This window comes from Oryza brachyantha, chromosome 1 (assembly GCF_000231095.2).
Source record: "Oryza brachyantha chromosome 1, ObraRS2, whole genome shotgun sequence".
In the NCBI taxonomy this organism is placed as follows: domain Eukaryota; kingdom Viridiplantae; phylum Streptophyta; class Magnoliopsida; order Poales; family Poaceae; genus Oryza; species Oryza brachyantha.
The window spans coordinates 18,143,886-18,157,888 of NC_023163.2; the positions used below are offsets into that span (position 1 = coordinate 18,143,886).

Here is a 14,003-nt window from a genome sequence, read left to right on the forward strand (position 1 = left end):
TGTTGCTCGACAAGATCTTGGCTGCTGATAACGACACCTCTCTCACTCATTTCCTTGGCTCGACGTGATCTAAGAAAAAAATTAGCTCAAACCCTAGAAGAGAAGAACAAGGTGAAACTCTAGAAAGAGAAGAGGGGTACTGACTAGAAAGGGGAGCCGGGAAGGGCGGAGACGAGGAGGACAGTGATGGCGCTGCTTTTTCGACGAAGGAAGGAGGCGGCGCTTTGGTCTCGCGAGACGGGGGAGAGGGAGGTCGCCGTCTTTGGACGAGGAGACGGCGGCGCACCACGCTGCGTCGTTGCCCGGGGAGAGAAAAATCATGTCGATGGGATTTTTCTCTCCCCCGTGGGTTTGCATGGGTTGGGAGGAGGATATTTCCCATCCCGGCCTAGCCGAACACACATATGGGCCACAAGGGATTATTAGCCCAGGCTGGTATTTTTCATGTGTATTGGGCCTCTATCCCGCTCAAACCAACCCTAAACGAACAAGGCCTAAGAGGAATCTATCCCGGGAGGGATTGGGTGAACCTCTTCCATGTCACCCAAACCCGTGGAGGAATAAATCCCGTGCTTTCCCTAATCCCTGCATTCGGTTTTGGCATGATTAAACCCTACGGTGCTCACCTGGGCTGGGTTTTGGACGGCGTTTTTGGGCAGACAGTGAGTATATAATAGTTCAACACAGTACGTTGCTTTAGTAGAGCATCGACAGAAGCAAATTTTGAACGTCAGTGTATCACTGTCAAACTCAACGTACATGTCCAAAGAATAAAAGAAACACTATACAAACAGAAATGATCAAAGGAGGAGAACAAATAAGCACATGAATGCTGTCTATCTAGATTGGTGCTTGGGGTATTAGCCCTGTCTGAATTAAAAAAGACAGAGAAGTTACAAGTTCATAATTTGTCCATATAAGCTATCAAGAACTCAATCAAAAAAGAAATATTTAGATGACATGGAGCAAATCAATGTTTTGCTTGTAAAAACAACACACATATTTCTGAGATAAATTCAAGGAGCTAATAGATATGAAACTACAAGCCACACACGGCAAGGTATATCTATTCAAAGGTTCACATATCAACATTTGTTGTTGTTGCACAAAACCAATATTGACTTCCTTCTTATGAAAGCCTGCAAAGAAGAAACAAGTTTCCTTTAGTTTACAATGATATATTCTACCTGAACAAACATTAATTATTGGACGTAGCAACCAAACCGAGAAAAAAGTTGGTATGAATTAATCTAAAATGGAGATAACTAACTGAACTGACTCAACACCAGGTCACTTGCTACGCAATTTCTTAATATCAGAGGGCAAAAAGACACTTCTTTTCTGAATAACCTTTTCCTTCCTTTCTATTGTCTGTAAAAAGGATCAGAAGACTGTCATCCACTAGGTTTATACACCTGTCTTATCTAAGAATAAGTCTGTCTAAAGTTTAGAAAAACCATCCATGGACAGAAGCATTGTTTGCTACCTTCCGAATGCATAAACATTTTCGAGAGGCAGAAGTTTCAGAAATTTAGAACGAAAAAATTGAAACCGAACATTTTCTTTGCTGAGTTTGAATAATTTCTGGCCAGAAGCACATCCTACGGAGTACTAAAGTGCAGCACTCATCAGTGATCACAAGGGAGTACTAGCAGTACTGCTAAGGCATCATCAACCATCAAACTATCAAAGCAGCATGGCTATGTTTAACTAAACAGAGAAATCTTTGATTAGGTGGATCAGTTAGCTTTAGGACATGTGCTTCCCCTCTTCCTCTGTTAATTTTCTTAGCCCAGCACGATCTGACATAAAGACTCGGAGATCATTTCTTTTCTCAGACGAGGTCCATGGCTGCACGCGCTCAGACGAGATGCTCGGGGCCTTCCTTCTTCGCCGCGAACGTCTCTGGCGCCGCATGAGCAGCAGGAGCGCAGCAGCAGCGAGCAGCACGAGTCCGGCGCGGCATGGAGATGCATGGAACCCTAACCCTAGAACACTGGAGAGAGGGGAGAGGAGGAGATAAGTTACCGTAGAGGAGGGGAGAGCTGTCGGACGGGGGAGATCCGCCGGAGGGGAGAGCTGCCATCGCCGCCGGCTGCACGCCGCCCAGCTCCCGTCACCGTCGGCTGCACGCCGTCCTCTTCTCGCTCCCGTCTCGCCTCTCCCTTTCTCATGTCCGGGAATTTTTCCACGACTCCAGTGCGGAGGATTTCTTCCCGGGCCGAGACAATGGAAAATTGCTGGGATGGGCCAGGATTTTTTCCCCACCGGTCTTAACCGAACACACAATGGGTATTTAACCCACAGGGGTAAAAACCAGGGGGGTTTCGGTCCGACCCCGGCAGTTCCTGGCCCATCCGCACAAGGCCTTAATGGGGTTTTGGATTCCTTGACTTTTTTCGGTCCTTATCGCATCGAATGTTTGGACACTAATTAGAATCAAATATAAACTATTAATAAAATCCAACCGGTATTCTAAACTATTTCGCGAGACGAATCTATTGAGCCTAATTAGTCCATGATTAGTAAATGTGATACTACAGTAAACATTTGCTAATCGTGGTTTAATTAGGCTTAAAAAATTTATCTAATAAAATAGCCTATATTTATGCAATTAGTTTTGCTATCCGTCTATTAAATTTAATATACCTAATTAACGTCTAAATATCCAATATGATAAAAGAGTAAAAAAAAATCACTGAATCCAAACAACAACCACCAAGTCGAAGTCGAGTACCACGAACTTTTTCCAACGCGAGCATACAAGATTCGGCCGTGGGCCTCCAGCACGGACCCACATCCTCCCATTCGAAACCAAGCCTTCACTCGAAGCCTCCTCTAAAAGTATAAACCCAGTCCCGTTGTCACAAAAAAAAGAAGTATAAACCATAGCACCCAAACAGGAGGTCGATCTATGCTCCCAGCCATGGCCGCCGCCGTCCTCTCCGCGTCGGGCCGCCGCCTCTTGTGCACCGTCGCCAGGCCCGCCGGATCCTCCGAACTCCCCGTCCCGATTGACCACCTTCGCAGCCTCGTTCGCGCGGGCCGCCTCGCCGACATCGACGCCGCCCTCGCGCCGCACGTGACGTCCCATTCCGTCGCCGCGATCTCCGCCCTCTCGTCGCTGGGCCTCCCCGACCGCGCCTCTGCGCTCCTCGGCACCCTCCGGACGCCCACCGCCGCGCACCTCAACGCGCTCCTGGCCCCGCTCCTCCTCCGCCGCCGCCTCGTCGGGCTGGTGCCGTCCCTCCTCGAGGCGCACCCTTCCGTCCCGCGCGACGCCGCCACGGAAGCCATCCACGCCAAGGCCCTGTGCGTCGCCTCCGGCGCCGAATCCGCCATCCACCTCCTCCAGCGAACGTCCCCGCCGCCATCCATCCAGCTCTTCACCAGCATCATCGACTCCTACTACAAGCAGCGTCAGCCCCACCGCGCCGAGCAGCTGTGGCGCCAGATGGTCGACGACCACGGCATCGTCCCCGACGTCCCCGCCCACAACGTCAGGATCACCTACAAGGCCACCAGCGGCACGGTGGAAGAGGTCAAGGAGCTGATCCGCGCCATGCGCGAGGATGCGGGGCTCCGGCCGGACATCATCTCCTACAACGGGCTGATGCGGGCGATGGCGCGGCACGGGAGGGTGGACGAGATGCTCGACGTGTACAGGAGCTTGGAGAAGGGGAGCGCCGCGGCGGCTGAAGAGGATAAGTTGGCGCCAGACTGCGTAACGTACACGTGCGTCGTTGCGGCGCTGTGCAAGGCCGGGAGATGGTCGGAGGCAGACGACGTGTTCGACGAGGCGATGAAGCGGGGTAAGGTAGCCGACCTCGGCGCGGTGCGCATGCTGGTGCGAGGGCTCAGGGATGCCGGCAAGGGGCGGGTGGCGAGGCGGGTGGTGATCGGCCTGCGCAAGAAGTTCCCTGCCCGCTTTGACGGGCCATGGAAGGAGCTCGAGGAGTTGGCTGGGCTGACCGGCAAGGAACAAGACGATGATGTCGAAGGGGATGACGACGAGCAGGCGGCGCCGACGACGATGTCTGCGTGAGCTCTCGCAGCAATTTGCGTTTGTGGTTAATAACTTGTGAATACTTTAACCGTTGCTTTCAGTAAAAGCGGGGCTGTGTGCCTTTTCTCAAAAAAAAAAGAACCTGTGAATACTTCATTAGATTAGCAATTTCATCGTTCAATTAAAATGGTTTAGGCTATATCGATAAAGCAAATTCTTGATACGAGCTCTAATATTGCCAAATTAGCTTCTTGAATCGCATCATATCTAATGGTTTTGTTTTATTGCAATGAGTTTCACACAAATTCTTGGATGCTGTTGGTTATTTACGAATTTGATCAAATGATGCAAAAATATAAAATAATTTTGAAGCTAAGGCAACTTTTCCTAGATGCCCCTTTGGAACAAAGTAATGGGCTCTACTATGTAAAATCCTGTGAAATTCCTATCACCTCATTTCACAGGATTTCTACCGTGAGGTCTAATTACCTCATTTCACATGATTTTTGGAGGATTTCTACCATGAGGACCAACTTCTTATGTGTCTAACTCTCTCCAAATGCCTCTGATCATTCCTTTCAAGCAATATCAAACAACACATTTGAACCATTCCCATTCCTGAGTTTTATAAATCCTTAATGCTCCTTTAGAACAAATAAAAAATAGAGGAATTTTAACGGATCCTATATACTCCTGATTTTTTAACGATGCCATTGATTTTAAAATTTACGTATGACTCATCGTCTTATTCAAAAATTTTGTCAAAATATACAATATTATAAATCATACTTAAAATTACTTTAGTAATAAATTAAATCATAACAAAATAATCAATAATTATATAAAATTTTTAAATAAGACGAATGGTTAAACTTATATTCAAAGGTTAACGGCTGGAGGGAGTAGGAGTTTTTCCTATGAGGCTCTTTGGGAAAAGGATTGTCTATAGGCTTCGCTATATAATGGCATGTTTCATGGTAATTTTGAAGGATTTCTAATATGATCTACGACCTCATTTTTTTCATTTGTGCCAACCTCTCTTCAAAATCTTGTGTTTTTTTTTCTTGTATTTCATCCATTTTCATGTGTAGTTTTCCTACGTTTTGTTATTCGGTTTAGAGGAATTTTAACCCATAAAAATAATAAAAATGGAGGAATAAGAATGTACAGAAACATCAATCCATACAATTTTTTTTTCAAGAAGTTTGAGTGGATGGAAAGTTTATCTATGTTTTCTCTCTAGATTTTGTTGAAAATGAACATTTTCTTTGATTTTTCCATACTTCATTCATATAAACCGAATGGTTTTCAAAGGAATTTAGTCCTTAGAAATTTGGATCCTTTCTTTTTTTTCTTCAGAACGAATACTCCCTTAGGATTTAAGTTGATAACATTCTACTGCTCCGTTTTTTATATTCTTGTGTTTGGAGAATCACGTAATCTCTCTTTTATTCTTGTGTTTCTTGCGTTTCAAAGGAGCCGGAAGTTTTGTGGTTACATGTGCCATTGACGTTTAAACAAAAGTTTCTGTTGGTGTGAGTGACAATAATGAGTTACTATCAGAGGAAATGTGCCATGCTCTTGCGTTAACAGCAGATCTAGAGCTTGCGGATGTTTTCCACTCGCAAAGCTTTGTATAAAACGAACACGGTATAGTCTCTCTTTACTATACTTACTAGCGGAACAAAGCAGCCACGACATCTGGGACGTTGATCGCCGATCTGACGGCGCTGCGCGTCTGCAGCCATTCGGCAAGCTGCATCTCTACTGCTACCACTCCCAATTCTTAATAAATCGTTTTGGAAATGCTTAGTTTCAGCTACAAGATGGGGCTGATACAGCTAATACAGAAAATTCGGGTGGCCAATGCAGAGCAATTTCCATTTCCTTTTTCATGAACGAACTGCATAATTCACAGCTGTAAAAACAATATCAGCTATGACTATCAAATATCAATTACAAATTCTTAGAGCTTTGGGCCTATTTTGTGAATAGGATTTTTACACAAGATATGAATTGGGTATCTGCCATGGTCATTTGAACGTACTCGACCATCCTAAGCAGCGAATACAGCCATACAGGTACACCATTGGGCAAGTATCAGAATATCCAGTATCATGAGAACCATGTGGATCACGCAAATTTGCAGACAAACTGGTAAAATACTGCAAAACGTTTTTAACTTGCTTGCAAAAGCACAAAATTGTCCAAAGTACAAACTGCCTAACACCAATAATCCCTGTTCCATCGCAGCATTTTTCAGACAAAAAACAATAAAAGCATCCAGCGTTTCCTTTCTTTCCAGATGTACAGCATGAAGAACTCTTCTTACTTACCCACTTCTGCCCCCCTTGGCTTACAGAAAAGGGTAGGGACGAACACGCAAACCACAATCTCACACCTTCAATGAGATTCAGCTCGGTTCCTTCAACAAAAACCCACCGAATGAGCACCATCCCTTGCATCGTCAGCATCGAGCACAGGAAATTGTTCTTCCTCGATCGACCAAGGCAACGAAGCCAGCCGCCACAAAACTGATGCAATTCAATAGAAACAGCAAAAAAGAAAAAAAGAAGGGTGCAAATGCTTTAGTCCACCTACTGATGCACTTAGGCATGCACGCCATTTCCATTGGGATAATATGTTCCATTGGAAAGACCATTGGCAAGCTTCTTTGCATGGCCATTTTGGTGTACTGTGGATGTGTAGGAACCGTTGCTAAGGGGATGTTTAGTAGGAACAACGTGGCCATTGGAGCTGCAGTGCAGCACTCTATCCAGTTGCCCACATGCGGCAGCAATTAGCCCTGCAAAGATACAATGATGATTAGCATGTGGTTTTCAGAGATTGTGTTTACAAGACAGAAGTATAGTGAAAAAGATTAGTGAAGCTGACTGAGCAAAACTACAACCAGAAGACTATCTGCCAACTTACCCACAAAGAGTGGAGAAGGTTTTGAAGGTCGTGACTTGAATTCCGGATGGAATTGTGCACCAACAAAATAACGGTGTTTGGGGATTTCAATTATCTAGAGATAACAAATTTGTCAAGAGATAACATTGTCAAAAGTGACAAATATTTAAGGCCTCGGTTCAAGTCAAACCTCCATTCTCTTTCCAGTCTCATCTTTCCCAACAAACTGAAGTCCAGCATTTTCAAACTCTGGTACCATATCAGGATTCACCTGTGAAGATGTAGATGTTTCAGTCTAAGTTACCATAAGCAAACGAAATGAAACCAAGAGCTAAGTGACCATACAATACATGGAACATTTCAAAGCATTTAGGTTCTACATTATGAACCAGCAAAATGTGATAAACAGACCTCATATCTGTGCCGATGCCTCTCATCTACATAACTGGCATTGCCGTACCTACAGTAAAACACAATTATTTAGGGGAATGCAACATATCATAAGGATTCTAATAAACATTTTAACTCTAAAATACTAGGTTCATAATGGTTATGCACTCACAATTTAGCAGACTTGCAATCAGCAACCTTGAAAAATGTCCTCCTTGACCCTAGGCGCATCGTGCCACCCATATGTGTTTTAGAACCCTGAACGTAACATGCATAAAGATTTAATTCAATGGAAGGCAGTGTGATGTTAACTTCAAATTCAAAGGTCTACTGAAAGACTAACCTCAGGCATAAAAATAACACACGGGGTCTTGGCATTGGGATCAAATTCAGTGCTGTTCGCTCCAGGGAGATTCATGACATTTCGAGCAAATTCAACTACAGCAAGTTGCATTCCAAGGCATATACCAAGATATGGGACATTATTTTCACGGGCATACTTAGCGGCCAAAATTTTCCCCTGAACACCTCTATCTCCAAAGCCACCAGGTACTAAAACACCATCTGCACCCTGAAGCGATAACCGTCATGGGGCAACAATTTATTTAATATAAACCATATATGTGGCACCATCACAATTTTCTGAATACCAAAAAAACTAACTCCTCACCCTCAATAAATTCCATGCTGCTTTGTAAGCATCAGGTGCCTAGAAAATTTAGCAGGAGTGATTAGAAAAGAAAACAACTCAAATTGGACGTTTTGAATAACATGATAGTGGTACTGACAAACCTCAATGGCAGTGGAGTCCTCAAGATCGGTAGAAGCAACCCAATCAATAACAAGCTTCCTGTGGCAATCAACAGAAGCATGCAAGAGGGCCTGCATATTTTTGACATAGTAAAATATTATAAATCAACCGCGGAATTCACAAAGTAGAAGCATATTATCACCATGGCAATGTAGTTCACCTTCAACACAGAGAGGTACGAATCAGATAAACCAGTATACTTCCCAACCATAGCAATTCTCACCTGAAATGAGAGTGTTGGTCATTGAGAACTATGAACAAAAACGCCCAGGGAAAACAACCAAAGCGAAAAAGGCCCAAAAAGCGATAAAAAAAACTAACAGTATCCTGAAGGGCATCAAATAGAGTAGCTCTTGCGACCCATTCATCCAACTTTGGCTCCCGAGCATAACTACCAACATTATAAATAAATATCCAATCACATAGACCACCCAAACATTAATATAGCTGGGGAAAGAGTTGATTGACTGCATATATATACAGACCTTTCAAGGTTCAGAACTTTAAGAATAGCTTCATGTGCCTTCTGGTCCTATGGGCACAAATTAGATACACACCATTAAACACAGGATGCAGATGACACAAAAAATGAATTATTTTTAAGGGAAAAAGGAGATGTTATGTACCCGTAGTAATAAAGGAATACGCCAAATATTGGAAACATCATACAGAGTTACAATATTAGCTGCCTGCAGAATGGCAATTAATTATGAGTTACAAGAACGATTTTAGCTGTCGAAGCTTACAAATAACAAACATTTACAGTTCCATTACCGGCACATGGCAGAACTGAGAGAGTTTGTCCTTCACATTTTCTTCCAATTCCTAATAAAGAACATTGCAGTTCACAAAATTTGATCTTAAGAAAACCATGAAGTTCAGAAACTAACATGATACAGAATAAAGATAAATGGTTTTTTGGCTAACCTTAGTACTGCGACAGGCTAAAATATTTGGTGTGAGCCCAAGACCCCTTAAACCACGGACACTATGTTGAGTCGGCTTAGTTTTCTACAAGAGTAACACACGAATATTCTGTAAATAGGGCTACACAAATCTACATAAATAAGGCCATATAAACCATAACATGGATCAATACATGGTAAAACACAATTAATGAATCAACATAGTGTGTACCTGTTCACCAACAACATTCAGAACCGGAACAAGACTAACATGCACTAAACAGAAGTTGCCAGGACCTGCCAGCCAAAGCAATCACAACAAGAGATTATAATATCAGCTATCATGAACAAGGAGAGTAGAGTCTACCAATACACATGGCACTGTGTAAGCTCCTCACCAACACGATAAGAGAATTGTCCTAAAGCTTCGATAAATGGCATAGATTCAATATCCCCTGCAGGAGTAACACCACAATCAAGCTACAAGAAATCAGTTATAAATTTTCTATTAGGACAACTAACAGCCAAATTAATAAAAAAAATTGTCTCATGCCCACCTATGGTCCCCCCAAGTTCTATCACACACACATCAGCTGATCCCTCCTTGCCATCTACTGGTACCATCGCAACACGCTCAATCCACTCTTGTATGGCATTTGTGATGTGCGGCACAACCTTGAGATAGAATTGCCAAATGATCAGCACAACTTACATGCAGAAGTTACCAGCATAGACAAACACAGTTTAAGTTCACATGAAATGAGCAGCACCTGGACAGTCTTTCCCAAGTATTCCCCCTTCCTCTCCTTTTCAAGAACAGACTGTCATCAAACATAAATAAAGGGGAAAAATAGTGTCATAACAAATCAAAGCAGTTTGCTATGCAGGGAGCTGCAACTGTATGTACTATGTCACATATTGACATGATATTAATCTTATATATCCTTGTGGTTAAAAAATGTTCTCCTGTGCCCTCAATACAATCACGTCACATAAGACAGCTATGGTATCATTTTCCTTCCTATAACAAGATGTCAATGTCAACATCAATTGAACCATTTTAATTTCTTTTCTCAAATGTTTCATGCCAAAAAATGCCATCAGATGACTATGTTTCCATATATCTAGAAATATAGAATCTATAGACTGAGTTAACTATGAAATTTTAAATATATTAAACTGCCAAAATTCAAACAAAACACAATAAAAATTAAGCTTTCAAGAGGATCCTTGCATGTAAATAATCTGTTTACCTGGTAGATCTTTCCAGTGGTTATATTATTGTCCCGAGTTAGTTTAATGTCAAGAAACCTCTCATAATTCCCAAGGTCTAAGTCCACCTGTAAGATGAAAAGGACAACACTCCTTGAGAGAAGCAAACACGTGTTAATCCTTGCAAAAATCTGATTCAGCTGCATCACAATACCTCGCCACCATCATCAAGCACAAAAACCTCACCATGTTCAAACGGGGACATAGTCCCAGCATCAGTGTTAAGGTAAGGATCTGCATATACAAAAACATGAAGGGAACACATCAACCTCAAAAAGACAAAAGAAACCAACTAGAGCATTGAACAACTATTAGCTGGCTTGCCACCACAAATTCTACGAGGCACAAGGTACAATCAAGCCCAAGTGCAGAAACCGTACAAAGAGTCAGAAGGCTACAACAGCAAAAACAAAGAAGGGTTTAGGTAAATATTGGATAAGAATAACTACTAGAAAACAAACCATGTAATATAACGTTGAATTAAGTCAAAGATTCCAATGAGCTAAGGTGGCATCCTAAGGTTTGTGAAATTATATCTAAATAATGTTGTTCACGGCAACGGATATCTAAATCAGCATTTGCAAGCCCTAACAAGGCATCTGATCGACAAGGATGGGAGGGAAAACCTAGTCTTTTCCAACCAACTTGTTTCCGTAGCGAACAGCGCAGAGGACTAACAGTCTGAGCTAATGTGAGACTTGAGAGACCTTTATGCACATCCAATTAAAGCACATGTTGCAAGTTATCAGGAACTACTTGTCCATGTAACTTTCACAAATATTAACAGGATACAGAAGGTAAACCCTTTTGGCCAATAGATGTCGCAAGCATACGTGTAACCAGTAAAGTAAAAGTCAGAAGTTTGTAGAACATTACACCTATCCTGCATGGGCCACCGTTCTGACTTCAGACCTCTACAATACAAAGAGACGATACCCAAGCAACCAAACGATAAAAATCCGCACAAGACCCCTGAAAATGATCTTTCTTCCAAGTGTAAAAACACGGTAGAGTATGCGATTAATCCATAGTGTAATCTAGAGTAGGTGGAGCAGCTCTCTCCTAATAGTGCAGCAATCTCAGAAAAAGCAAAGGGCAAGCAGTCACGAATCTGTCGTTCACACGCACAAAGACAAGATTAACAACCTAATCAACATCACATCCATTTCTTCGCCGCAACCCCCTAAAACCCCCCCGGCCGAAACGAACGCAGCTGCGGGGAGGCACCGAGTGTAAGGTTGAAAAGAGGGACTTTTCACCAAACCCAACCGATGAATCCATGGAAGAGGGCCTCCATCCCTGCACCTACTCCCACCCACACCCTTGAGCCGCACGAATCGCTCAAAAAAAACAAACCAAATCTTTCGCGCGCCTCGCCCGGGAACCGGATCGACGGGGTCCGAGCCCTCTCGCCGAAAATCACCCAAATCGTCCAAAGGCCGCGCCTTTTCCGGCGGAGGTCCCGGAAACAACTGCGGCGAGCGCGGCGGCGCGCGGGTCACGTACCGATCTTAATGGACGTAATGCGGAGGCCGCACGACTTGAGGACGACGCCGATGCTGCTGGCCGTGACGCCCTTGCCGAGCCCGCTCACCACCCCACCGGTGACCAGCACGTACTTCATCTCGCCCGGCGCCGGGAAACCTGGGAGCAGCACCGCCCTCCTCCCCGAATCCCCCCCGGGGGTCGGTCGCGCGCCGGCGGTGGAGGAGGGTTTAGGACGGCGGGAGGAGAGGGGGGAGGAAGCGCGCAGCCGCCTCGGAGGGGACAAGGAAGGGGAGGGGGGCAATGGAGGCGGGGGGAGGATGAGGGCTTAGGGCGTATTTATAGTAGGAAAAAATCTCTTTTTTTTCTCCTTTTCCTCTCCCTCACCATTTCATTTATTTTCTCTACCATTTTTATTAATTTTTTTCTGTTAAAGCATTTGTATCTCTTGCGTTCTCCGCGGGTTTTATGGTTTAGCGGTTTTTTTTCGTGTTCAGGAAAAGTTGGGTGTTTCGGCCAGATCCAGAGAAAATGGAGGTAAGCGATCCCTTTACAGGATTTCCCTCTATTTTATTGTTTTATTGCCTATGAAATTATAGTATTCATTTGTTAGAAACTACTAAACTACGGATATTATCGCACATTTTCACAGGGACACTTTTCAATACTTATGATTTGAAACTCATGTTGTTTAATTCCTCTTTCGCTCATAAATATATAATTTTTATATATAATAATATTTAGGTAACATTAAAATTCTGATAATGGGTATGTACTATACTTCTTGTTTTTCCTTCTTCATTTATTTTGTCCCAGTATTTTTTTAGTCAATTTTGTTTTTCGCCATTCAACCGTCCATGTGCTATAAAATCCAAAACCACTAAGGGATCCAACAAGCCAAATTGCTTCATGTAATCACCTAAGTGTTGGTCGTATATTATCTTGTTTTGAATCATTCTTTTCCTACCAAAATTTTGATAACTTCAATAATACTAGCAAAATATCTATGCTTTGCTAGAGAATTGTATTACAAAATCTTATAGGGATTTATTTATCAACTATTTGAACCAAATATATACTATTTCATAATATTAGTAAATATCATGAGCTAATTTGTAAAAGAACCATAGAAAATAGTGAGGTGGCAGATTCATTGTCACCCCCACTAGAGACATTTAAAATAGTATAGATCATATAGATGTTTAATTTACTACCTTTTTTGCCCACACTAGTTCAAATTTTATAAGAAAATTTGGTGGTGCTAAAACTTGTCTAAGTTTTTCGCGCTGCCAAAATTTTGATAGGACAATAATTAGCTCCAAAAACAAACATGCCCAGAAGGTGTGTTCTTTTCTCCTCTTTCCTATATTCTATTTCATCGCACTTCCCGAAATACTAAAAACATATGTTTTTTTAAAACATATATAGGAAAGTTGTTTTACAAAATTCCCGAAATACTAAAAAAAATATGTTTTTTAAATATATATGAAAGTTGTTTTACAAATTATATTAATGTATTTTTCAACCTTTTTAGTTAATTCTTGATTAATCTTGAGCTAATTGACCGCTCCATTTGCCACGTGGAGGAAGAGATTACTAACCCTCTTCCGGAACACAGCCTGATTTTTTGTTAGATTTTTCCACGCCTGTCATCTCTTTTGCAACATAGGAAATGGGGGAGAGAATTTCAATAGCATAGTTGATATTATTAAAGATGATTTTTGTTTAACAGGGGTTTGTATTAAAAAAAACTACAACCTCAATCCAAAAGGCATTTCCTTTCTTTGACGAAAATGGACAGGCACTTTTGAGAAGTGAAAGTTGCAAACACCCAACTAAACAAATACCAGATTTTTCAATCTATATAAGTCCTATAGTAAAAAAGAAAATCAACTCAATGTCCGGTTTCTCGACTAGAGTTGAAATGCTTGGCACAAAACCCCAAAGTTAGTTTGAACCTACAAACTCGATCCATTCCTGTAACATGTATAGTTTAATGTATACATATGGTCGTGTGATACTATTTCCCTGCCTATTTTCGTATGATTTTACATCCATTGTTGTTTAGCCAGAGCATGCCATTACCTCTTCCTAAGTTTGGCTCTTGATTGCTCCCTCAAAATCACCCATCTCTTTCTTCCCCCCCTTGTGGCAGAAGTCCGCACTGTATAAGAATTTCACTGTGAATGCAAAAATGTTCGATCGGCAAACTTTCTCAACA

General features: G+C 42.5%; 2 protein-coding genes and 1 long non-coding RNA gene across 3 annotated transcripts; 1 reads left to right on the plus strand and 2 right to left on the minus strand.

Moving 5' to 3' along the window:
* Nucleotides 1–818: 818 nt before the first annotated feature.
* Nucleotides 819–2,279, minus strand: LOC107304900. Its single transcript, XR_001550955.1, has 2 exons — nucleotides 2,029–2,279; nucleotides 819–1,139 (listed from the first exon to the last, which is right to left on the minus strand). It is a non-coding gene; the product is annotated as an uncharacterized LOC107304900 (long non-coding RNA).
* A 616-nt stretch (nucleotides 2,280–2,895) lies between these two features.
* On the plus strand, nucleotides 2,896–4,262 carry LOC102711665 (pentatricopeptide repeat-containing protein At4g36680, mitochondrial-like). The gene has a single exon (XM_006646039.3). The coding sequence runs from the start codon at nucleotides 2,915–2,917 to the stop codon at nucleotides 4,043–4,045; it is 1,131 nt and encodes a 376-aa protein (XP_006646102.2). The 5' UTR covers nucleotides 2,896–2,914; the 3' UTR covers nucleotides 4,046–4,262.
* Nucleotides 4,263–6,161: 1,899 nt separating this feature from the next.
* Nucleotides 6,162–12,059, minus strand: LOC102711025 (CTP synthase). Its single transcript, XM_006644308.3, has 21 exons — nucleotides 11,804–12,059; nucleotides 10,452–10,531; nucleotides 10,279–10,365; nucleotides 9,796–9,846; nucleotides 9,583–9,700; nucleotides 9,424–9,480; nucleotides 9,258–9,322; nucleotides 9,048–9,131; nucleotides 8,895–8,945; nucleotides 8,747–8,809; nucleotides 8,606–8,652; nucleotides 8,442–8,511; nucleotides 8,281–8,343; nucleotides 8,102–8,191; nucleotides 7,980–8,018; nucleotides 7,653–7,880; nucleotides 7,482–7,567; nucleotides 7,331–7,379; nucleotides 7,110–7,190; nucleotides 6,941–7,034; nucleotides 6,162–6,812 (listed from the first exon to the last, which is right to left on the minus strand). The coding sequence occupies exons 1-21, from the start codon at nucleotides 11,919–11,921 to the stop codon at nucleotides 6,616–6,618; spliced, it is 1,818 nt and encodes a 605-aa protein (XP_006644371.1). The 5' UTR covers nucleotides 11,922–12,059; the 3' UTR covers nucleotides 6,162–6,615.
* Nucleotides 12,060–14,003: the final 1,944 nt, after the last annotated feature.

Coding starts and splice junctions, on each gene's coding strand:
- LOC102711665 (XM_006646039.3), top strand. CDS start 2,915: ATGCTCCCAGCCATGGCCGCCGCCGTCCTCTCCGCGTCGGGCCGCCGC.
- LOC102711025 (XM_006644308.3), bottom strand. CDS start 11,921: ATGAAGTACGTGCTGGTCACCGGTGGGGTGGTGAGCGGGCTCGGCAAG. Junction 8,653..8,746: donor GTATTCCTTTATTACTACGG/GTACATAACATC, acceptor TTGTGCCCATAG/GACCAGAAGGCACATGAAGC. Junction 7,380..7,481: donor GATTGCAAGTCTGCTAAATT/GTGAGTGCATAA, acceptor GTTTTACTGTAG/GTACGGCAATGCCAGTTATG.